The sequence below is a fragment of the Salvelinus namaycush genome, chromosome 12 (genome assembly GCF_016432855.1).
Source record: "Salvelinus namaycush isolate Seneca chromosome 12, SaNama_1.0, whole genome shotgun sequence".
Classification (NCBI taxonomy): domain Eukaryota; kingdom Metazoa; phylum Chordata; class Actinopteri; order Salmoniformes; family Salmonidae; genus Salvelinus; species Salvelinus namaycush.
The window spans coordinates 41,368,186-41,392,212 of NC_052318.1; the positions used below are offsets into that span (position 1 = coordinate 41,368,186).

Here is a 24,027-nt window from a genome sequence, read left to right on the forward strand (position 1 = left end):
GTATATCAAAGTGCCAATATCTAAATTTGAACACAATCGTATATTTTCCATAAACTACAATTTCTGTCTTTTGCAGATGTTTTCTAGCAGGATGGATGGACGGAAAATATAACCAGACAGTATCACATAAATATAATTCGTTTTATTAAAGAGGAGATCACTAGGCCTATAATATTATTCACCATTTGACAGTTCTATCCTCCTTCGTTATTCCAAATATAGAGCACCGAGATCTATTTCCCACAAGTTGTTTGTGTCATTTCTTGTCAACTCATGAAAACATGATGGGGGACGCACGTCTGGCCAATGGCGGACCGCTTAAGGTGGACTTTTTCAAACGCAAACATCCGAATTGCCAAACCATGAAATGCATATCGATTTGTCTCAAATGGTCCACTGTCCAATTTATCGAATTTATGTTATGTCAGCATGTGCTGAAGTTAAAGATTACATTGATCACACTCATAATTGATCAATCTGCAATTTGTGATGTCGGCACTTCCTTAAAACTGGGCGGTCGTAAAACTACTGCGGGTACGCTGCTACATAAAGAGCCCTTCACGGATGCTGTAGATCAACAATTTTCTTCAGCAACGAGGTAAATCTGAGCTCGCACTGAAAAATATACGACCAGTTTTCTTGACCAGGTAATGATGGGTTGCTTATTACGTTCATGTGAATGTAGATTGGGTTTTGTAGACTAGGTTAAATAAAGGTTAAATAAAATAAAAAATGTATCCTAAAGTGAGGGTTGTTTTCCTGAGGCCTACTTTGACTGTTTGTCTCATAGCCTGCCCTACATAGATATGACATCATCGGTTTGTCCAGTGACAGAAAATTATTTGGATTTTATGCAGGCATATTTCAACTGTTCATACCCCACTATATCATTTAAATATAGTGTTAAGTTTTTACTTATGTAGTGACAAAAAATTTAATTTATATATTTTATGGCACTTTGCCTGTTCTGTTTTCTGCTTGGTGCATGTGTGCATCATGCGTTCACTAGAATTAAACTAGACCAATCCGGTTTAACGCACGCTAGACTATAAGCCCGCTATATCCTAATGTTTCAAAGGATGTTGTCTACCGTAACAATTTTACCGACGAGCCATTGAATGAGGATGTTGGGCTACATTTTATCTCGTTGAATTGGTGGCAATTGCTTTAACAATTGCCGATCAAGCCAACAATTAGCCTATTGCGCGATGGGAATGTAACCCCTTTTGCCACCCTGGCTCAGATCCGATATATTAGCCTTTCAATTATGTCACAATATTAAACACAGTTATACTGTAATTACCATATTTGCCTCGGTGTTTTGTTGTAAGATGATGCAATGTTTCATACAATTGCCATTCTATAAGACCATCGTTTGTGCATGAGACATGGTTTCTTTCCTCTGCTCAGACGTTGCATGCATCAAACAATGGTTGAATGCCACGTGATCGACCGATCGCTACTGACCAGTTCCCAGTACACGACACGCTGACGTCAGGGACAGATGCGCGTGACTCTTGGCTGCAGTAACAAAGCCATCTGCGCCCATTCAACATAGAAGTAATAAAAACGTAAATCTAGGCTAACAAAATATTTTTGGGGGTTCTCATACCCTTACAATTATGTTTTGATTCTTGCTTTAATTAACGTAAGCTTTTTCTGCTGGCGTTCCACAATCTAAATCCCCCATGTTCCACTAGCTGTTCTGGGGGGGGGGGGTTGTGACAACAATTTTGCACCCCCTTGTGGCCCCCCTAAATGTGGAGTATGAAATCATTTTTACATAACTTTGCTATCTTTCTTTTTTTACATCCGTTATTAGACAGTGGCAACGCGGAACACTAATTTAACCCACACATTTTCTAGAGGGACGGCTTTAGGCGGAGCAGTATCGTACCACATGCAAAACGATATGACAACAATAACGTCTAATGTAACTGGCCCCTCTAACCGTACAACTGGCCCCAGCTTGCCCCCCCAGTTGAAATGGTCTAGAACCGCCACTGCCATGTTCTGCTACTAACTTGCGCGCATCGCCATCGTGAGACTATGTTTGCAAACACAAAGTGGTCTTTAACATGTGGTTCGCAGACACTTAAAATACCTATCCAGGCGGTGTACGATCTGGCATGCGTTAGCAACGCCTGGGCAGAGGAACATGCCCAATGTAACACACAACTGTTCCCGGCGGCAATTATACTGTTATCTTTCTTTTTATGAAGAACATCTCACCTTAACCAACGTCACAATGACTAAGGGCACAGAGGTGGACATGAAGGATGTGGAGTTGAATGAGATGGACCAGGAGAAGCGGCCAATGACTGGCGGGGCAGGGAACGGAGATGCCGGTTCTCCCACCAGCACGGAGAAGAACGGCAGCATTAAAGTGAAAATCCCTGAGGAGATTGAGACTAAATTTACCGGTCTATCCAAAGAGGAACTCCTCAGAGTTGCTGGAACACCAGCGTAAGCAACATCAAGACCTGGAATAGACTGTAGCTCAATAGTACATATAGGTTAATTGCATTACTAATAATCTCTCCTAAAGGTGGGTCCGTACGCGATGGGCCCTTCTGATTCTGTTCTGGCTGGGCTGGCTGGGGATGCTGGTTGGCGCTGTGGCCATCATTGTTCAAGCACCTCGCTGCAAAGACCTTCCTGCCATGAACTGGTGGAATTATGGACCTCTGTACCAAATTGGAGATGTGCAAGCTTTCAGCGAGACCCAGAATCTGAAGGGTAAGAGTCACTGAAAGGGGTGACGATGAATAACAGATTTGTGGTGAAACCCACTAGGTCACAGCCAGCTTATATTAAGTAGTACTTTGAGTATATTGAACCACAGACTGGGTGGGATTACTGAGTGAAGTTCTGGGGACACTGAAATTGGGTCTGGCACGGTGTTGACAGGGAGTAGCAGTTCATGTGACTAGACATGATATTTTAAAATGCATATGCTTTAGCACTTCCAAGTGTGTGCCATGGGAGTATTGAAGTCAGATTTATTGCAAATGAACAAGTTTCCCACTTCCGTGACTCCACTGTGGATCTGCTGAACCAGCAGAATCCAGTTTCTTCTCCTGTTCCTTCGCTACACCCTCAATGACTGGTTTGGCAGGTTTCTTGTTTGAGGGTATTAGTCACACTAGGAACTGGGCAACACAATGGCTGTCTGGAACTTGTTGGTGGGAGCAGAGCTATTACCCACCAGTTGGCAGTTACTATTCACTTGATAGGGCTTTATAGAAAATGAGATATTTACATAAAGGTGACAATGAACAGTATAATGTTTTTTACAAATGAGATTTAAAATCCATATTGAAGGTGGTGCTCTCCCTAATTCAGTAGCGTGTTAATTATACATGAATGGACACTTAGTAAGCAGTTTTCTAATGTGTAACAGGTGTGGAGGAGAAGCTTGACAGTTTGAGCCAGCTGAAGGTGAAGGGACTTGTTGTTGGGCCCATCCATGTTGCCCCCGCAGACGACCCTGTCAGCCTGAACTTTGAGGAGATCTCCTCTGATGCTGGCAATCTGGAACAGTTCAAAGGCCTCGTTATAGCTGCGCACAAGAAGAGTGAGTATAGTGTCTATATTTATACCGCCATTTAATTTGTTGCCTGCTGAAACTGATGAATTGGTTGGTCAGTTGAATTTCAGATGGACTAACTCTCTCGCCCCTTTCTGACAGGCATCAATGTGATCCTGGATCTGACTCCCAACTATCTGGGAAGTGGACCATGGTTCTCTAACGTCAGTGTCACCAACGTTGCTGAGAGACTCAAGGTAAGCGTTCGGAGCATCTCTTCTCGGGGGAACTCATTAAATCCACTCACTCAGTCCCAACAATGTATTTGAGTGTATCTATCTAATAATATGTGAACCCTCTGTCCAGTCTGCCCTGGTGTTCTGGCTGAACCAAGGTGTGGATGGGATCCAGCTGTCTGGTGTAGAGCGCGTGGCCAGCATAGTTCCGTCTCTTTGGGCTGACATTCGAGCCATTGTCCAGAATGGGACTGCGGAAGGAAAGGGAAGGTAAGTACATGTCCACAATTATGTACATCACTCAACTGGGCCTCTGAGTAGATTGTTATGCATGTGAGCCCCCTGGTGGTTTAGTGAAGGTATTGTTTGGGAACTTGTGCCCTCTAGTGGTGTAAACTGCACTGACTGCTGCCGAGAAGCTGATACTGGTTCTTAATTCTATTACATTGGGAACATTGTGTGACTTGTGTAGATAACATTCTTTGAGTAAAGGCAAGCATTTTTTTCTTTCTTGCTCAGGATTCTGATTGGAGTGACTGCGAAGACCTCTGCTGTTGACGTCTCTGAACTGCTGAACTCCACTGGGGTGGACCTACTCCTATCCGGGGCCCTCCGGTCTAAGACCATGACCGCTTTAGATCGTGCTCAGACTGTCCAGCAGCTGCTTTCCTCCCACAACCAGACCCAGCTAGCCTGGAACATTGGGGGCAGGAAGGAGGGTCACCTGGCCACACTGGTGGGCCCAGACATGGTCAACTTCAACCAGATGCTCTTGCTCACACTGCCCGGAACCCCAGTGTTCAACTATGGGGATGAGATTGCCCTGGCTGATGAGGTGAGCAGGGGGTTTCCGCAACTAATGTATCACAAAACAAATAACAGCTATAGCCTTGGAGAAATGAGTCCCACTTTTTAAAAGGATATATTGTCTTGATATTTATTGGTGTTAATTGTTCTATAACAGTATACAAAGTCCCCTAAGATGCTGTGGGATTACCTGGAGGATGAGACAAATGGAACTGCTACGGTAAGTGAGATGCTAATGCATACACATTCTGTTTGTATAAAAATACATATGCACATTACATTCATTCAGATTTAAAAATACAACGGTTGGCAAAGCAAGGACATGAATGTTTAATTCTTATCACCCACAGAAGGAGAAAGAACAGAGGCTCGCCTGCCGTTCCTTCTTCAAGACACTGAGTGACCTGCGTGGGAGAGAGCGTTCCCTGCAGCATGGGGACTACATTCCCCTTTTCAACTCCACCTCTGCCCTGGCCTACCTCCGCCAGTGGGACCAGAGTGGGCGCTACATCGCTGCGTTCAACTGGGGCAGCGACGTGGTGACCCTTCAGCTGGCCCACCCTGACCGGCCTGCTCAGGCTGTGGTCCAGATGAGCACAGACAAGGCCAACCTGGCCCCCGACAGTGCTGTGGGGCTCTCTGCACTGGAGTTGGGCCCGGGACAGGCTGTCCTGCTACAGTTCCCCTACATAGCCTAGGGAGGGGGGAGATCCCAGCACCATCTGTATGTGGGCATTGATGTTAAAGTAGTTGTCTCTCTGTGGTGACCATTTTAAAATCACATATGATTTTTTTTTTTTTAGGGCATTCTGTTACTTTTTTATGTCTGGAAAATAGTTACTGTCACACTGGTACTAGTCAAATGGTCAGAATTTTAGCTTAGAAAATAGTAACTGCTGTGAATTATGTATTCTATAATATGGTGTTGGTCTGACATGCAAATGTCCTCATCGCAAGCACCAGTCAAGCCTCAACAACAATCTGTCTATCTTGCTGTTACTGAAAATACATTCCAGATTGAATTGACCATTTTAAAATGTGTTTTATTGGCCATTTTTAAAGTTTATTTTGGGGGGGGGGCTTGGTTCGTCCCTTATTGAAATGTTGTAATTGTGTTAAAGTAATGCTCCTTTCTCACGTTTCAAGAATTCTCTGATTGCTTTTGCAGCTGAGGGAAGTGTAAAACACATCAAAGGTGGAGGGGCTGAAACTCTTTCCTCATACTAAATTGGCATGATAAACAGGGAAATAAATAAAACTGAATACAACCTTTACTAGTCTGTTTTATTTAGGCTAGCAATGTTGTGTGAAAATTAGACCTTAAAGCTAGCCCTCGATTCAGACTTCCATCCAGGACCAGGTGCACTTGAACGTCTCTTGGCATCTTTATTTATAGATACGCATGGGGAGAGCTCTGTCTCAACTGACTATTTTAATACTTACTGAGCATTTATATGGCAACCCTGGGGGAGACACCTCTATAGATGGACACAGTGACTCTTGCTGTTTTCCTCCACAGAAGTGGATTATGAGATGGTTGTGATTCAACATATATGCCTTCAAGAGTATAAATGTGCAATCTATTTGTTGATCAGTCTAGGATGGAAAAGCCTCTGTGGGAGGAACATAGGAACAATCAATGATGACGTTCAAGCCATACGACTGCTATTGGCCTAGTTGATTTTAGATTTCCATCAGAGGGAGGGAAAGGTTATCCTTCGTACACTAAGTGTAATGGTTCTAAATTTAGCTGATTGACACAATGAACACAAGGTCACAAAAACCTACACTAGTGATGTGTGGTTGCTTTTCTTAGTGTATAAACCACTTTACCTCTTGTATCACAAACCCTCATTCAGATTTTCTAAAACACTAGCAAACTACCCCTTACTATAAATGTGGGTTCACAATGGCCTCCGAGAGACTATTCTGGGTTTTCATGGTGTGGACTAGTGAAAATCATTTAAAAAATGTATACAGTACCAGTCAAAAGTTTGGACACATCTACTCACTCCAGGGTTTTCCTTTATTTTTTACTATTTTCTACCTTGTAGATTAATAGTGAAGACATCAAAATGAAAACACTTATGGAATCATGTAACAAGTGTTAAATAAAAGATCTGAGATTCTTCAAACTAGCCACCCTTTGCCTTGACAGCTTTGCACACTCTTGGCATTCTCTCAACCAACTACATGAGGTAGTTGCCTGGAATGCATTTCAATTAACAGGTGTGCTTTGTTAAAAGTTAATTTGTGGAATTTCTTTCAATGTGTTTGAGACAATCAGTTGTGAAAGGTAGGGGTGGTATACAGACGATAGCCCTATTTGGTAAAAGAACAAGTCCATATTAGGGCAAGAATAGCTCAAATAAGCAAAGAGAAACGACAGTCCATCATTACTTTAAGACATGAAGTTCAGTCAAACTGGAAAATGTCAGGAACTTTGAAAGTTTCAAGTGCAGTCGCAAAAACCATCAAGCGCTATGATGAAACTGGCTCTCATGAGGACCGCCACATTAAAGGAAGACCCAGAGTTACCTCTGCTGCAGAAGATAAGTTCATTCGTTTCCAGTCTCAGAAATTCCAGCCCAAATAAATGGTTCAGTGTTCAAGTAACAGACACATCTCAACATCAACTGTTCAGAGGAGACTGCGTGAATCAGGCCTTCATGGTCGAATTGCTGCAAAGAAACCACTACTAGGACACCAATAAGAAGAGACTTGCTTGGGCCAAGAAACACAAGCAATGGACATTAGACCGGTGGAAATAAGTCCTTTGATCTGATGAGTCCAAATTTGAGATTTTTGGTTCCAACCACCGTGTCTTTGTGAGACACAGAGTAGGTGAACAGATGATCTCCGCATGTGTGGTTCCCACTGTAAAGCATGGAGGAAGAGGTGTTATGGTGTTGGGGTGCTTTGCTGGTGACAATGATTTATTTAGAATTCAAGGCACACTTAACCTGCATAACTACCACAGCATTTTGCAGCGATACATCCCATCTGGTTTGCGCTTAGTGGGATTATCATTTGTTTTTCAACAGGACAATGACCCAAAACACACCTCCAGGCTTTGTAAGGGCTATTTGACTAAGAAGGAGAGGGATGGAGTGCTGCATCAGATGACCTGGTCTCTATAATCACTTGACCTCAACCCAAGTTGAGATGGTTGTGGATGAATTGAACCGCAGAGTGTCGGAAAAGCAGCCAACAAATGCTCAGCATATGTGAGAACTCCTTCAAGACTGTTGGAAAAGCATTCCAGGTGAAGCTGGTTGAGAGAATGTCAAGAGTGTGCAAAGCTGTCATCAAGGCAAAATGTGGCTACTGAAAGAGATTTGCGTCAGTTCAAATCTGGCATCAGGACAAAATGTGATTCATAGTCACCGAATATATTTTAAGTATTTTAATTAAACTCAAACGATTAATGGTAAATGCAATTTCCGTATATACGGGTTCACTGGATCTCCGCGCAGGGTAGATCAAAGAACTGTGGAATGTACTCAAAATAGTAGTTTTATACTATAACACTTTCATTCTCTCCTTGTCCAGTTGGCCTATCATAGTAGAGGTTTAGCATGGTTCATACTCTTGCTCCTCCTTTGTGGGCCCCCAAACTTGTCCAAGCCCCTTGGCGTTTTCCTTCTCCACATCTGGTTGTTGGGTAGAGCAGCTCCATTCTGTGTCCCCCTCGATTATTCCCTCAAACAATTCCTAATATGGTATTGTCCAGTCTCTTCACCATCCTGGTTGGTCTAGAGAGATGCACCCCTCCCCTCTCCAGACTGTCCACAGCTTTTATGGCCTGTGGTGGTCAATCCTTACACACCCCCTCTGCATTGTGTGTGTGTGTGTGTAACAAAACATCACTCACCTTCAACCAATCTGCTAACAGCCTATCTGCTAACAGTGCATAAACATAAATCCTAACACTACTTTGAATAATTTCAAATATAAAATATATTTTGATTTGTTTAACACTTTTTTGGTTACTACATGATTCCATATGTGTTATTTCATAGTTTTGATGTCTTCACTATTATTCTACAATGTAGAAAATAGTAAAAATAAAGAAAAACCGTTTAGGTGTTTCCAAACTTGTGACTGGTGCTGTATATATATATTATTTTGAAGGAATGTCTTATATAAGCACAACACATATCTCATAATGGTTGTAGTTGTCATGTATGGATGAGTGATGGAAATGGGGGTGTTTAAGGGAGAATGCATCAGGGCCTCTGTGATGACTGATGGGGATGAAAACCGAAAACCGAGAGCCTCGTCACTGACACCAGATCTGCTGCACACAATTTCGGCAGAGCGATGAGGACACCTTAACACTGAGAGAAACAATGAGATCTTAAAAAGGGGATTATATTTCTGAGAAGGTGTCTTCGCGTCTACTTTTTCTGTGTCAGGTAGTCCTGAGGGTGCTAACTGTCAACCTTCCTTCCTGGAAATCCAAAGGGGTTTCTAGCTCTGCATTTGTCTACCTGAAACTCTTCGTTTTTTCTTAATTGGGGTCAAAATAGCTCTAAATTAAGCTGGTATCATGTGTTAATGAGTTGGACTTCAAAACCTACAAGAACAGCACGATCTTAGAATTTCTCAAATGGTTCTCTCGACATGCAATACAGGTATTCCATCTCTAAACAGGGCCCTTCTACTATAGAAAAAATAAGGGGCATACTGTTTGCAACATTGGTCACTTCAAAATGCATAGGCCTATGTGCAATTATTTGAATTCATCCAGTCCAGATGATTGCTCTGAAGAAACATTGGAACTCTGTGCAAACTACAGTCAGGTTGCGCTAAAATAGGTTTCCAAATAGCCATGTTAGGCTTACTATGCAATATGACTAGGCTATACAGAATCGTGTATGCTTCTTGAACATTATGCTGCTGATCCCAATTTGTAAATTTAGCCAAGTGTTTTTGTGGTTTTAAGATTGGAACAGCCTCTCCACTCCCTGCGAGGACTCCCTGACGCATTGCAGGTGGCTGAAAACCAATCTAGTCCCGTTTACTGGGTCAGCTGATGTGCGCCATTGCTCAGTGTGGCCCGTATAAAGTCGCTGGGTTTCTCAGTCAAACATAGACATGAGCGAGTTTACGTTTCCAAAGAAAAGGGAAACAGAGATTTAGCATTATTATGTTGTTAAAGTTTTAAAATACGAACATTGACCACGTTAAAACGCCACTTTTTAGTAAAGACTATAAGGATAGTCCAGGTTGCAGATAAATCCCATTTCTGCCGCGCTGTTTAAAAAAATATTATATTCGGCGCACGGACACCATAGTGACAGCCGAGTTGCTAGGGAGTGCACTGTCCGGGTTGAAATCTAAACCAACGCGGAGTGATACTTACCTTGAAGCGGCAAAGAGCGCAACTGTGTGGAAAATTTGATTATCATATCTCCAACGCGAAATTGTTAGCAATATCAAATCAACATAGCAACATGGTAAGTTATATTTGGTGTAAATGTCCGATTAAATTAATATGTTGGATTCATAGAATTGGCTTAACACATGTATGTGTAGCCATATCTCTAGCCTAGCTAACGTTAGCTAGCAATGAGTGTTGGCTAACAGTTACCTAGTTAGCCACAGCCAGCACGTCAGACTTGTTGGTTACACACATTATGATGGCTAACGAGCTACAGTAACGTTATATGTATTGTTAGCTAGCTCGAAATCTGCGTCAATCAGTAATTTAGCTAACGTTCACTAGCTAACGTCAGTTGTGTCCGACAGGCAGCCAGTTAGCTAGGCAACTTCGCTACGCCGAGGAAACAAGTTGGTTAGCTAACGTTAACCTTAATAGTTAGCTATTGCTGTTTGTCAACACTACACTATTCTTGGTTTTGTCACTGTTTTTGCTCGACATTTACCTTTGATAGTAAGCTAAATATCGAATTACATGTAGTTAGTCACTAGCTACCTAGTTTTGTGCAGCTAACTAGCCTAGGCCTATCCTTACGTGTTGATAATGCGCTAGCAGGACGAGGTGGGGTGGCATATGCCGTTTATGTCTAGTTACAGTAGTTGGTTCCGTCAAAGTCAACGTGTTGTGACTTTAGACAGCTAACTAACATTTACTTGTATGGTGTGGCTAATTTCAGACCGGTTATCCCCAGATGCAATGTGTTGCTTTCTACCTAAGGCACTGTGCTGTCGCCTGGTCTAATATTGCACCAAATATGGAGCATGGTGGTCTAATTTGACACATCACTTGCTAACAAACTAGTGATACAATAATACAACTTAACCCTCCTGTTGTGTTCTTTTCATGTTAATTAATTATGTGTTCCCGGTCCAAAATGACTGCCCCATTTATAAATCCATAATAATACATATATTATCACTTATGTTGTGTTAGATCTTTTTATCAACTTAAGTTATCATGAACATTACAGGTTTTGAACTTCTATTCGCTATTTATGACCTGTAGGCCTCATTGACCTGACCTCATACAACTCGTTTGAGTTAAAAAAATCATAATGTATGGATTGTTTTGACTATAACAAATACTCAGATTAAACATTGTGCTATTTATCAGACCTCTTTGTGTCAAAGTTTAACAAGGACTCTCTCCTCCTCACCAGTGTCATGAGTAAAGGCCTCAAAAAAGCTTTATATACCAGAGCTGTGAGAGAAGTACTATATATTATTGAAACAATGTTGCGATTGTTTGTGAGAATGCCAACTGGTGTGGGTCTAGTGGGGGTTGCCATGGAAGCCAAGAAGGGGAGTGAGGTGTGTGTGTGTGCTCAAACACACATGCATGTAGGGGTTTGGGAGAGGAAGTGTGTCCATCTGAGTGGGCATGTGCCTGAACTCAATTTTATACACTTTGTATTTTTGACAGGGAACACCACAGTTGTACAAAAGTTAAATAAAACATCCAAAATGTAATGAAATTCTAAATGTATTTTGTGTGTTCAGATGCCCTGTGTGTACAAAGTCATGGAACCTTAAGACAATCAGATGAAATTAACTACATTTTTCAGAGTTAACTTGTAAAAAGGTCCAATTTGACTGGAACACAGCAGGAGGTTTAAGAGACGTATAGGCATAAGTTCTACATCACAAGTAACTAGCGGTTGTTACATTTAGATTTTTTTTGTAGCCTAGGACAAAATATGGGAATTAACTCTTGGGTTAGAATGTTGTGGGTGGCATTTGAAAGAAATTAGAGGATTCTTCAAGTGCAAGAAAGGGTGAATCAAATCAAGTGGTGTCATTCACAATGTGTTACTTTCAGGCAGATCAACTGACAGAGGAACAAATCGCTGGTAAGATGGCCATTTTTGCTCAAACATGACCACAGTGTTTTAGATGTTTAAGTTAATATTACACTGTTTTATTTTCCAATACATTAGATGGGTGTAGTGAAATATGTTGTATTATAGAAATGTAGACTGGAGAGTGACAATCTACATTTGTCATCCAGAGTTCAAAGAGGCGTTCTCGCTGTTTGATAAGGATGGCGATGGCACCATCACCACCAAAGAGCTGGGCACCGTGATGCGCTCACTGGGACAGAACCCCACAGAGGCCGAGCTGCAGGACATGATCAATGAGGTGGATGCTGATGGTGAGACACACAAATGCTCTCCATTTCTCTCCCCCCAAATGAACACACAGGCTATACACACAATGGAGGGTTTTGATACCGTTCTGATGCAATATCTGATGATTGGGATGAAAGACCTACATTGTAAGAATCATTGTTTTCCTCCTGTGAGAATTTTGCTTTGTGATCCACAGGAAATGGAACCATTGACTTCCCAGAGTTCCTGACCATGATGGCGAGGAAGATGAAGGACACCGACAGTGAGGAGGAGATCAGAGAAGCCTTCAGAGTCTTCGACAAGGTCAGCCAAACTGGGGAATGTCAGATTTGAGACTGTTCAAATGTCTTACACTGGCCAGTCATAGCACTTAAAATATTAACCATTGGGTCCCATCACTCTTATTGGATGTCTCAAACCTCTCCAGAGTTGACCAAATTCAGGATTATTTGACATTCAATATTTAGGAAATACTCAGTAATACGATCTGCATGTTAGTTAACACTAAACTAAAACTGTCTCTATTGTGTTGCAGGATGGTAACGGCTATATCAGTGCTGCAGAGCTGCGTCATGTTATGACAAACCTTGGTGAGAAACTGACAGACGAGGAGGTGGACGAGATGATCCGGGAGGCTGATATCGATGGAGATGGACAGGTCAACTACGAAGGTCGGTTTCCGTATCTTCTCTATCTAGTCTCAAACTTGTGTTAACCAGAAAATTGCGAATCAGTCAGAGTTGGCCATACACAAGCCATGAAATGTACAAAATGAATGCTGTCAAACCAGATTTAATCTATTCAAGAACATGCATTTTAACTTGCCTTGTTTTGTTGGCATAGCAATATTTCTGAACAGGTTGTTTCAGGTATTCTTCAGTTGGACAATGTTCTTCACACCTTTGTTATTTCAAAATGGAAGAGTGGCTGAGTCATTTGTTACAGTAAAAAGGACAATTATTTTAACCATCACATCCCCTTTGATCATATGTGTTGATCATCCTTCTGTTAGATAGGCTTTGCTCTGCCATTTCCTAGTGTCCGTTTTCTGTAATTGATAGCGTTTTATTTATTTTTAAGGCAACAATTGACAATGTCAGTGCACATTATATTGCAGTAATCAAATGTAAATGTTAGAATGGCTCTGTACGGGGCGAACTGTTGGGACATGCTATGTTCATGAAAGGTTTTAACATTGAAAAGCATAATGAATGGTACGCAGCTGGGTGCGGAAATAAATTTGATCTTCACATCAAGATATCCAAGTGTCCTACTCAGTCATGCTCTCCACCTTCATTAGAGGTGTGGATAATTGAGCTGAATAACAGAACACAGCTCTGATTAAAAAAAACATGGTGTTATACCACAATTCTGTGGTACAAATGTAGATGGCTCCCAAATGTTTTTTTAAACTTTACATTACCGTGTTTGTTCCTGTGTCGATCACTTTCAGCTTAGACGCATGTAGTATCCTACAGAATGGACAACCATTTGCCAAATGTAATGTGTGGCCTCACTCCTCCAAATGTTTCCAATCTTGTCTTTCAGAATTTGTGCAAATGATGACTGCAAAATAAAATGTGAAACCCAAAGGACCCCTTCACCAAACAAGACCAAACCGTGGGCAGCACTCTGTCAACACTCAACAAGCATTCATGACCATCCTCTTACTTTTTATTTTTTTGCTTTGCTTTTGGTTGTTTTGCCCCCTGTCCATTTTTCTTGATTCAGGCTCATCTGTGTAAGCTGTGTTTTCTTTTATTATTCCTCTTACACTGCTTTCTTTTAAAATGTTATGGTTTTCCTAAAAAACTATTTGCATATACAGGTAAATCTACATATACTAATGGTGTCTGAACAAGTGAAAGAGAAGTGCATGCTTTATTTCTTTGGCAATGTTTTTGTGCTTCTCTGCTTGCATCCCTTTTCTATTGTGCTCGCACCCCTTTATTACATGGCCTATTCTCTTGCAACTTAAGGTTGTAGATTTTTGCTATCTTTTAGAAGTGCACAGAATAACCAGTATGGGAGTTGACAGGATTAACAAAACAAACCCTAATGTATTTCCATGCGCATGTTTGGTGTATGTGTTTTAACGATATGTTTCTTTGAAATTGTGACATTATGTAAATGTATATTTAAACATATGACCTGACTTAAATGCATGCTTACAAACTCATTAGTTGGCTGCAAAGATGACTGTTTGCGTGTAGAAAACAACATAGTTGTACAAAGACCCCACTGTGCAGTGCTGTATGCGTTTTGTCCAGACATTATAAAATTGATTCAACGGTTCTTGAACATTTTTCTTATACTAGAGCAGGTATCTGTTTAGCACCAACAGTCTTGTTTGACATGACAAACTATGCCATTTTAACAATTAATTGATTCATTTGAAATGTGTATTTGACTTTTGGGTAAATATTTAAGGCATAACTGTTTTGACAAGTACGGAGTGGGTCAAAAGTGGCCATGGACTTCAACCCTGCTCTCAACGTCATGTACTATTAGGACATTCATTCCCCAAGCAAATGCCACTGATATTGTGGGTTTTAAAGGAACCTCTGTATAAGAAAATACATTTTCCCCGCCTGTCCTGTTTTTTAAATGTCACTTGTGGAAGGGTGAATCCAAGTTGTTTGAGAGTCTGCTGGTTGTGGTTTTGTACCGAACTTGTGTGTATGTGATTGAAGTCTGTGTTGGAGTTGCACTATGCGTCCGACCACACCATATTCAGCTCTACCACCTTTCATGTTTTGCGTCCATTTTCAGTTTCCCCCTCATTTTTTTTTTTTTACTGTCATGAATGTTATTTTCTTTCTGTTCATGATCTTTGTCTCATTTTTGAAGACTTTGCCAGTTTAGCTGTCATGTTCTTTTCCCCCTGCCCTTTAAAGTTATAAGTTGTTTTGGGAGAATGCGAGATTATGCATTCCATTGCTGAACTCATGTCAGTTTTTTTCTTGCTAATTAAACTCTGACAAGTGTTTCTATACCAAGACTCCAGTCTTTCATTATCCTCATACTGTGCAATGAAAGCAAGTGTTTGACAATGCTATCAATATGGTCAGGCAGTATTTTACCCTTGTTGCTGGATTCTTTTAAGTTGTAACAATGTTTAGTTACACATTTGCAGAACTTATTGTACAATAAAGGGGATACCTAGTTAGTTGCACATCCCAACTGTATCTTCTGCATTTAACACCTCTGAATCAGAGGTGCGGTTGTGTGTATATTGTGTTCTGGTCTGTACCTAGTTGAAATCTGGCTGTGGTTGCTGAATACCAGAAGTTGACAATGAAGATCAAACCCTACCCTTGCTGATGCTATGTATTGGCCAATGAGAGGCTTTAAAGCCACCGGTCAGCCATATTGGCACGTAACCCTAAACTTAAGACTTGAAATTCAACTTCAAATAGGGTAGGGATGTCCCAAGGGTCCTGGATATCACACTAAAAGAAGCAGTCCTTCATTGACAGGTTTGTTTAGCAACAAAACCGACATGTGCGCAATTATGGGGCAAAACAGACCAGGTTGGCTTAGACTTGACATGTAAACTATTGTATCAATGTTAACGTACAAACGGTGGAAGTTTACATACTTAGGTTGGAGTCATTAACTTGTTTTTCAACCACTCCACAAATTTCTTGTTAAACTAGTTTTGGCAAGTCTGTTAGGACGTCTACTTTGCATGCCAGGTAATTTTATCAATAATTGTTTACAGACAGATTATTTCACTTATCCACTATCACAATTCCAGTGGGTCAGAAGTTTACATACACTAAGTTGACTGCGCCTTTAAAAAGCTTGGAAAATTCCAGAAAATTATGTTATGGCTTTAGAAGCGTCAGAGGCTAATTGACATAATTGGAGGTGTACCTGTGGATGTATTTCAAGGCCTACCTTCAAACACAGTGCCTCTTTGCTTGACATCATGGGAAAATCAACCAAGACCTCAGAAAATGTTTTGCTGACCACATGTCTGGTTCATCCTTGAGAGTATTTTCCAAACGCCTGTAATGATGTTCACCAAATACTGATTGAGTGTATGTAAACTTCTGACCCACTGGGAATGTAATGAAAAAAATAAAAGCTGAAATAAATCATTCTCTCTACTATTATGACATTTCACATTCTTAAAATATAGTGGTGATCCTAACTGACCTAAAACAGGGAATTTTTACAAGGATTAAATGTCAGGAATTGTCAAACTGAGTTTAAATGTATTTGGCTAAGGTGTATGTAAACTTCCGACTTCAACTGTAAATACATTGTCACAGTGAGCGCTTGTCTCAAATACATTGTTACAGTTGTTGGTTAGCTAGCTAGTGAATTTGAGCCATATTAGCATAGACATGTCAGTCAAAAGAAGACGGTATCAAGAACAAGATAAAACTATCTGAAATGAGCCACCTACGATTCCCCACATGGCAGTTTCTTGTCATTGTTGCTAGCTATCTGACCGTTCAGAAATAATAATGCACGCCATCCGGCCACATCGATTTGCGCGCATAATTTGTCAGCCAACCACTCCTAGGAATTATTCAGTACTTCAATTAAATGTTTCAATGAGAAAATTTTATTTTTTAAAGTTTTTTTGTTGGAGTGGGGACAGTAACAAAACTTAAATTATACTTGAAGGAAAATGTTTACATTCTATTTTGAATGTTTAACTCACACAATGTAAAAGTATGTATTAAGGTGTCCGTCTTTAATAGAACAAATGTAGACATTCATTAATGCATTTCTTTAGCAATGGTGGGGGAATGCCAAGATGGATTTGCGGTGGCATTAAAACAGCACCCCTTGTCAGTCATCTAGTGTCTATACACTGAAAGTACAAAACATTAAGGATACCTTCCTAATATTGAGTTGCCCCGCCCTGATCCCCTTTGACTTCAGAACCTAATTTTGTCGGGGAATGGACTCTACAAGGTGTCGAAACCGTTCCACAAGGATGCTGGCACATGTTGACTTCAGTGCTTCTCACAGTTGTGTCAAGTTGGCTGGATGTCCTTTGGGTGGTGGACCATTCTTGATACACACGGGAAACTGTTGAGCATGAAAAACCCAGCAGCGTTGTAGTTCTTGACACAAACCGGTGCGCTTGGCACCTACTACTATACCCAGTTCAAAGGCACTTAAATCTTTTGTCTTACCCATTCACCCTTTGAATGGCACCCATACACAATCTATGCCTCAATTGCCTCAAGGCTTAAAAATCTTTCTTTAACCTGTATCCTCCCCTTCATCTACACTGTTTGAAGGGGCTTAAACAAGTGACATCAATAAGGGATCATAGCTTTCACCTGGTCAGTCTATATCATGGAAAGAGCAGGTGTCCTTAATGTTTTGTACACTCAGTGTATAAATCATTGCTGTGCACATTGATTGACGTTGGGTATTGCGAATAGCACACAGTAAATTTCAAACATTAACCAGAAGCATATACTACAAAGCAGAATCAATAAGTTAGCCAGCTAACTTAATATATTTAGCAAAAACGTTTTATTTTTTAGAAAGATGAGTTGAATGGGCATGGTCTAATTGACTCAACAACCAGAAACAAAGTTTAGCCAAAGACAGTCAGTGGTGGAAAAAGTATAACATTTTCATACTTGAGTAAAAGTAAAGATACCTTAATAGAAAATGACTCACGTAAAAGTGAAAGTCACCCAATAAAATATTACTTTAAATAATATTTATTTATTTATTTCACCTTTATTTAACCAGGTAGGCTAGTTGAGAACAAGTTCTCATTTGCAACTGCGACCTGGCCAAGATAAAGCAAAGCAGTTCGACACATACAACAACACAGAGTTACACATGGAATAAACAAACATACAATCAATAATACAGTAAAAAAATATACAGCATCGGCAAATGAGGTAGGATAAGTGAGGTAAGGTAATAAATAGGCCATTGTGGCGAAGTAATTACAATATAGCAATTAAATATAGCAATATAGCAATGAACCTTTACTTGAGTAAAGGTATTTGGTTATAAACATACAAACATTGAGTCTCAAAAGCAAATGTAATTGCTAAAATATACTTAAGTATCAAAAGTAAAAGTATAAATCATTTCAAATTCCTTATTTTAAGCAAACCAAACGGAACCATTTTCGTGTTTTTTAGATTTAGGGGTAGCCAGGGGCTATTCTCCAACACTTGGACATCGTTAACAAACGAAGCATGTGTGTTTAGTGAGTCTGCCAGATCAAAGGCAGTAGGGATAACCAGGGACATTCTATTTATAAGTGCGTGAATTGGATCATTTGGTCCTGCTAAGCATTCAAAACGTTTCAAGTACTTTTGGGTGTCAGGGAAAATGTATTGAGTAAAAAGTACATTCTTTTCATGAGTACTCTAGTTAAGTAAAAGTTGTGAACATTTTAAATAGTAAAGCAAAGTACAGATACCCAAATATCTGTAACCCCAAAAACGACTTAAGTAGTACTTTAAAGTATTTTTACCTAAGTACTTTACACCCCTGAAGACTACAGTATGAAGATAGGCAGTGTTTTCCGTGGGACTGAAAATCTCCCCCTTCCAGAATCCCCCCCTTTGCGTTCTTCATTGCTGCGACTTGCTTGCTAGTTGAGATTTCTGCTCTTCATTCCGTTGTCAGTTTAGTCTACATTTCACTGATTTTAGTAGCAGAAAGCATTTTTGTCTGCAGTTTTCGATTTGGCTATTTGTTTCAGGTGTATGTGGCGGTTCCAGCTTGTATGGCGCCCTGGGCGAAACCCCCCTTCAGCGTCCGCGCCCACATTTTACTCCCTCCTCTATGTTTAATATAACACAAATACATGTATTATTATTTTCGGTCGCCTATCCTGACGTGAAGTTTGTTCTATAGAAAGTATTTGACTGATGTGTGTCACAGAAACTATTTGACTCTAGCCACAAAATTAAGGAAATTAGAAGGGGGGGGGGGGGGGGGGGGTCTGGCAGGGGGAAGGGGGGGGCACAACACCTGGCAGGGGGAAGATTTTCGGCACAACACATGTTCTCAGCTCTGGTGAGCGCCTGCCTAAGAGTGCGTTCATAAATTCACTCTGACTATCTACTCCGATTTCAGAGCACTCGTATGAGTGTGCCAGAGCGCAGAATAACTGATTAATTTAGGAATCATCAACACCCTTTGAATTTGACCGGTGTCGGCAAAAAGAGCGTAATTAAATTGTTACCAGCAGCACAGTTACAGTCACTAGCAAGTTAGCTTGGGTGCCGTTGTGAAGTCAGAAAGCTCCGATCCAGTGTGCGCTCTGAAAGCTCCGAGAGCGAAACGCTCTGAATTTACCAACTACCTATGGAACGCCGTTTGGGTCTTTGCGTGTCAAAAAAAGATACACGTCAAATAAGCTTGTTGACCAATCAGGACCTGAATATGACTACACCTCACATAATAATTTAACGCGTTCATAATTTTTTTACGTAGTTATTACACTATCACTAGTATTTCATGTCACAATGATTAATCGATACGTAAGCTATGATGCTGGTTAAATTGTCGCGCGCACCTACAGTGCTGTTCATTAAAAAAAGCTTGCTAGCTCATGGATGCAAACAATGTTCTTCCTCAAAAACATAGCAAAACTACATAATCTGTTTCAGTAGTTATAGTTAGCCAGTTAACTATATAGCTAGGTGTCATCATCTAAAAATAACCCTCTTTTATAAAACAGTTCTCATTTGATCAATGGTTGTCGGACCCATCTATGTGAAGCTAGCCCCAATAGTGGACTTTGCGGTTAGCCTTCAAAATAAAAGTATGTCATTGACAGTGATGCAAATTACACTCTGGCACTCCGGATTGAATTTACGAACATCGCCCTAAATAAAACACTGAAGATAGGTGATTTTTATTGGAGAAGCAGTTTTAGCCCATCACACTTGTAGGCGATGTTGACTAGTTTAACTCATGTGTAGTAACACGTCATTGGGTCTAACGGTTCTCGCGCCACACGGCGCATGTGCACGCCATCATATCACAGGCACTCCTTCGATATAAAGTTGTTTTTGACGAAAATGAAAACGTGTCATTTTGTCACTTTCACGAGGTTGCAGAAATAACATTGCCAACTACTTAAGACATGGCCTCGGATCTAGGTTGTACCTTTAGATTTAGAGAAAATTAACAACTAAGGAAGAACATTTCACTTCCAGGACTGGTCTGTTTCGCAAGCGTTCCCGGAAGTCTCGCGATGTTGCGTCTCTGGGTTTAGAAACTCAGTGGTTTAGCTTCAGAATCAATAAGCTATTTCTAGTTGTTTTATCAAAGTTAGCTGGCTAACTCATTGATAGTATACACCTCTGGAAACAGATAGACAAAATAAATGGATATATAGATCAGGCCCACTGGATTCTCTATGGCATCGGGTGCGAGGGTATTAATGGGCGTAATCAAGATAACCAATAGCAAAGGGGGTGGGCGAGTTGTGTGAGTGAGTGGGTTAGACGTCTCATGTAAATAGACAGCTAGCTAGTCTTTCAAACCCCAGACTTTTTTCTGTCATCAACCGGGACTGCTAGCTAGGGTGCACAGAAAACAAACAAAAAACACGATCTGAGGGAGACCTCCGTCATCTCACAGTACCCAGCTAGCTAATTACGTTAATTGAAGAAGAGTTATCTGCCAGCAACAATCAATAGCAACACACCGACACTCCTGCTAACGTCAGATAGCCACAGATAGTTAGCTGGGAGACTTTCAAGCGTGCTAACGTTAGACTTGAAGAGGCAAGGTAAGTTTGTTTGCATTATCGTTACAAGTCTTAGATAATGTTTTTTTGAGGGGGGTTGTCACCTTTGCTTATCCCGAGGTAGTTGGCCAATATCCGTCCATCAAATCATATTAACGTTACTGCAATGTGTTTGCATGCAGGTACAGAGCAGTTAGCTAGCAAGCAGTTGTTTAGCTAGCTATGCCAGCTAGCTGATTTGAAGAGTTGGTTAGTTAGGTGGCTGCATCAGGGGTAAAAATGGGTAATGCAGCTGCATCTCTCAAATTATAGAGAATTCAAAATGTTGAAATGTCACCATTACCTTAAACGTTTGGACTCAAGCAAATAGTTACATCGATTCTCTATGTTCTGACTGACATAATACGTCAAACGTGAGAACATTGAGATTGATTTGTTTGCTCTTTCTATCAGTGAAGAACCTTGACTTTGTTGCACCAGGTAAAGTTGCCGGAAGATTCCGTCCCTAGTTGTGCTTTATTACACTGAGCTGCACTGGGGTCAGACAGCATGACAGTGTAGCGCCAGAAACCATGGAGCACTTGAAAGATATGGCTTGAAAAAACATACCTTAATTCAGGGATGAGAAATTTAGTTGTACTCCGAATCGTCCCATTATCCCAACTGTTACACTGGGAAGATTGAACAAAGACTGAAATGGCACTAAATAAGGTGAATGACATGTCCAGCTAATGCCAGACAGGACTGATGAATGACTGCTTGGTGGCTGGCAAGCTCGGTGGTAGGTAGGTTGATGTCATGGTACGATGGACTGCACCCACTGTGATTAGTGACACTTTAAAGCCATCCAAGTACCTAAATACATCTTCTTGGAGGATACGAGGTACTCCTTGAAATTAAGTAACATAGTAATAATCTCTTGGTCATGAGAAAATAAAAGATATGGCCTATTTTAAATAGGAAATCTTAAATAAAATCACTTCTAATCACTACTCCCCGCATGGATGCAGGTACAGGGGACCTGCTTACTGCAAAAACAGGACTCAAGCTGGTCTTCATACTGTACTATAGGGCTGGGCGATATGACGATATATGTTGTGTGACGATAGAAAAACGTCTATCGTTTCATATTGTGCTCGGTTATTTTGTTGTCGCAAATCACACTCTTTACGGCAATATTTTTCGTCAATTGGACGACGCTTTGCATTCTTCCACATGTGCCGTGTGGAAGGAAATTTACAACACAAACAAACATGGAAGAGATTGAACGTGACACGGAGCTCGTATCTAAAACAGGGGCAACTTCGGTCGCATGGACGTGGTTTGGATATGAAAGTCTGACATGGACCAGAAAACCGTCTCCTGCAAAATATGCCGCAGGCCGGTCCCGACAACGGGCTCAAACACAACTAATCTATTTTACCACCTACGCAAGAATCATGTGAAACAGTACGGAGAGAGTCTACGGATGAGACCCCAAAAAGTATAGTCAAATGCTCAAAACAAACCCCCAACTCAGACTTTGCAAGAGGCTTTTGCCCACGGCACACCATATGGCAAAGAATCACGAAGATGGAAGGGGATAACAGCTGTCGTTTACAACTTACATCTGCAAAGACATGGCCCAAATTTACACGGTCAAGAAATGGGGGTTTCGTGAGTTGGCGCTAACATTCGACCCAAGGTACCAAATGCAAATTGATATGTGACACGTATTAATGCCAAAATAACATGCAAAACAGCCAAGCCCCCAAATAAATAAATAAATATATATTTTTTAGGCCTATATTTTGTTTGCAACTATAGTTGATGTGTTTTCTATTTACATTTTTAGATTTTATACATATTTTGTTACATGCTTAATTGAACATTTCACAGGTTCTACTTAAAATAAATAATCAAATGAGTAAGTACCTTTTTTATTTGTTGAGTATAATTCAAAATGTAATGTAAAGGCCTATTTCTGATGTGGTCATTTTATATAAACTATTTGTTCTTTGAATTTACAGAATGTGCTATATCGGGATACTGTGAATTAATTTGCTATTGTAAAGTTGAAGTCGGAAGTTTACATACACCTCAGCCAAATAAATTTTAAATTGTTTTTCACAATTCCTGACATTTAATCCTTGTAAAAACTCCATGTTTTAGGTCAATTAGGATCACCACTTTATTTTAAGAATGTGAAATGTCAGAATAATAGTAGAGAGAATGATTTATTTCAGATTTTATTTCTTTCATCACATTCCCAGTTTACATAGTCAAATAGTATTTGGTAGCATTTCCTTTAAATTGTTTAACTTGGGTCAAACGTTTCAGGTAGCCTTCCAAGTTTCCCACAATAAGTTGGGTGAATTTTGTCCTATTCCGCCTGACAGAGCTGGTGTAAGTGAGTCAGGTTTGTAGGCCTCTTTGCTCGCACACTCTTTTTCAGTTCTGCACACACATTTTCTATAGGATGGAGGTCAGGGTTTTGTGATGGCCACTCCAATACCTTGACTTTGTTGTCCTTAAGCCATTTTTCCACAACTTTGGAAGTATGCTTGGGGTTATTGTCAACTTGGAAGACCCATTTGCGACCAAGCTTTAACTCCTGACTGATGTCTTGAGATGTTGCTTCAATATATCTACATAATTCTCCTCCCTCATGATGCCATCTATTTTGTGAAGTGCACCAGTCCCTCCTGCAGCAAAGCACCCACACAACATGACGCTGCCACCCCCGTGCTTCACGGTTGGAATGGTGTTCTTTGGCTTGCAAGCCTCCCCCTTTTCCCTCCAAACATAATGATGGTCATTATGGCCAAACGGTTCTATTTTTGTTTCATCAGACCAGAGGACATTTCTCCCAAAATTACAATCTTTGTCCCCATGTGCAGTTGCAAACTGTAGTCTGGCTTTATGGTGGTTTTGGAGCAGTGGCTTCCTTGCTGAGCGGCCTTTCAGGTTATGTCGATATAGGACTCGTTTTACTGTGGATATAGATCCTTTTGTACCCGTTTCCTCCAGCATCTTTTTTTTTTTTTTTTTTTTTTCCCCCCACCTTTATTTAACCAGGTAGGCAAATTGAGAACACGTTCTCATTTACAATTGCGACCTGGCCAAGATAAAGCAAAGCAGTTCGACACATACAACAACACATAGTTACACATGGAGTAAAACAAACATACAGTC

At 40.7% G+C, this 24,027-nt stretch overlaps 3 protein-coding genes across 3 annotated transcripts in view; all 3 read left to right on the plus strand.

The window, feature by feature from the left end:
• The first annotated feature begins 555 nt into the window (after positions 1–555).
• On the plus strand, positions 556–5,840 carry LOC120057230 (4F2 cell-surface antigen heavy chain-like). The gene is made up of 9 exons (XM_039005765.1): positions 556–647; positions 2,223–2,466; positions 2,549–2,739; positions 3,404–3,577; positions 3,692–3,786; positions 3,896–4,035; positions 4,285–4,600; positions 4,730–4,792; positions 4,923–5,840. Exons 2-9 carry the CDS (start codon positions 2,249–2,251, stop codon positions 5,268–5,270), a joined length of 1,545 nt encoding a protein of 514 aa, XP_038861693.1. The 5' UTR covers positions 556–647; positions 2,223–2,248; the 3' UTR covers positions 5,271–5,840.
• A 3,865-nt stretch (positions 5,841–9,705) lies between these two features.
• On the plus strand, positions 9,706–15,141 carry LOC120057231 (calmodulin-1). Its single transcript, XM_039005766.1, has 6 exons — positions 9,706–10,034; positions 11,837–11,867; positions 12,026–12,169; positions 12,343–12,449; positions 12,682–12,817; positions 13,695–15,141. The coding sequence occupies exons 1-6, from the start codon at positions 10,032–10,034 to the stop codon at positions 13,721–13,723; spliced, it is 450 nt and encodes a 149-aa protein (XP_038861694.1). The 5' UTR covers positions 9,706–10,031; the 3' UTR covers positions 13,724–15,141.
• A 5,464-nt stretch (positions 15,142–20,605) lies between these two features.
• LOC120057232 (pyruvate carboxylase, mitochondrial-like) overlaps positions 20,606–24,027 on the plus strand; it is a 95,841-nt gene continuing 92,419 nt past the window's right edge. Inside the window, exon 1 of the mRNA XM_039005767.1 lies at positions 20,606–20,895. The gene's annotated coding sequence lies outside the window, so the exon portion shown is untranslated. The remainder of the gene's footprint in view (positions 20,896–24,027) is intronic.

Coding starts and splice junctions, on each gene's coding strand:
- LOC120057231 (XM_039005766.1), top strand. Junction 12,170..12,342: donor CAATGAGGTGGATGCTGATG/GTGAGACACACA, acceptor TGTGATCCACAG/GAAATGGAACCATTGACTTC. Junction 12,450..12,681: donor CCTTCAGAGTCTTCGACAAG/GTCAGCCAAACT, acceptor ATTGTGTTGCAG/GATGGTAACGGCTATATCAG.
- LOC120057230 (XM_039005765.1), top strand. CDS start 2,249: ATGACTAAGGGCACAGAGGTGGACATGAAGGATGTGGAGTTGAATGAG. Junction 3,787..3,895: donor ACGTTGCTGAGAGACTCAAG/GTAAGCGTTCGG, acceptor CCCTCTGTCCAG/TCTGCCCTGGTGTTCTGGCT. Junction 4,793..4,922: donor AGACAAATGGAACTGCTACG/GTAAGTGAGATG, acceptor TATCACCCACAG/AAGGAGAAAGAACAGAGGCT.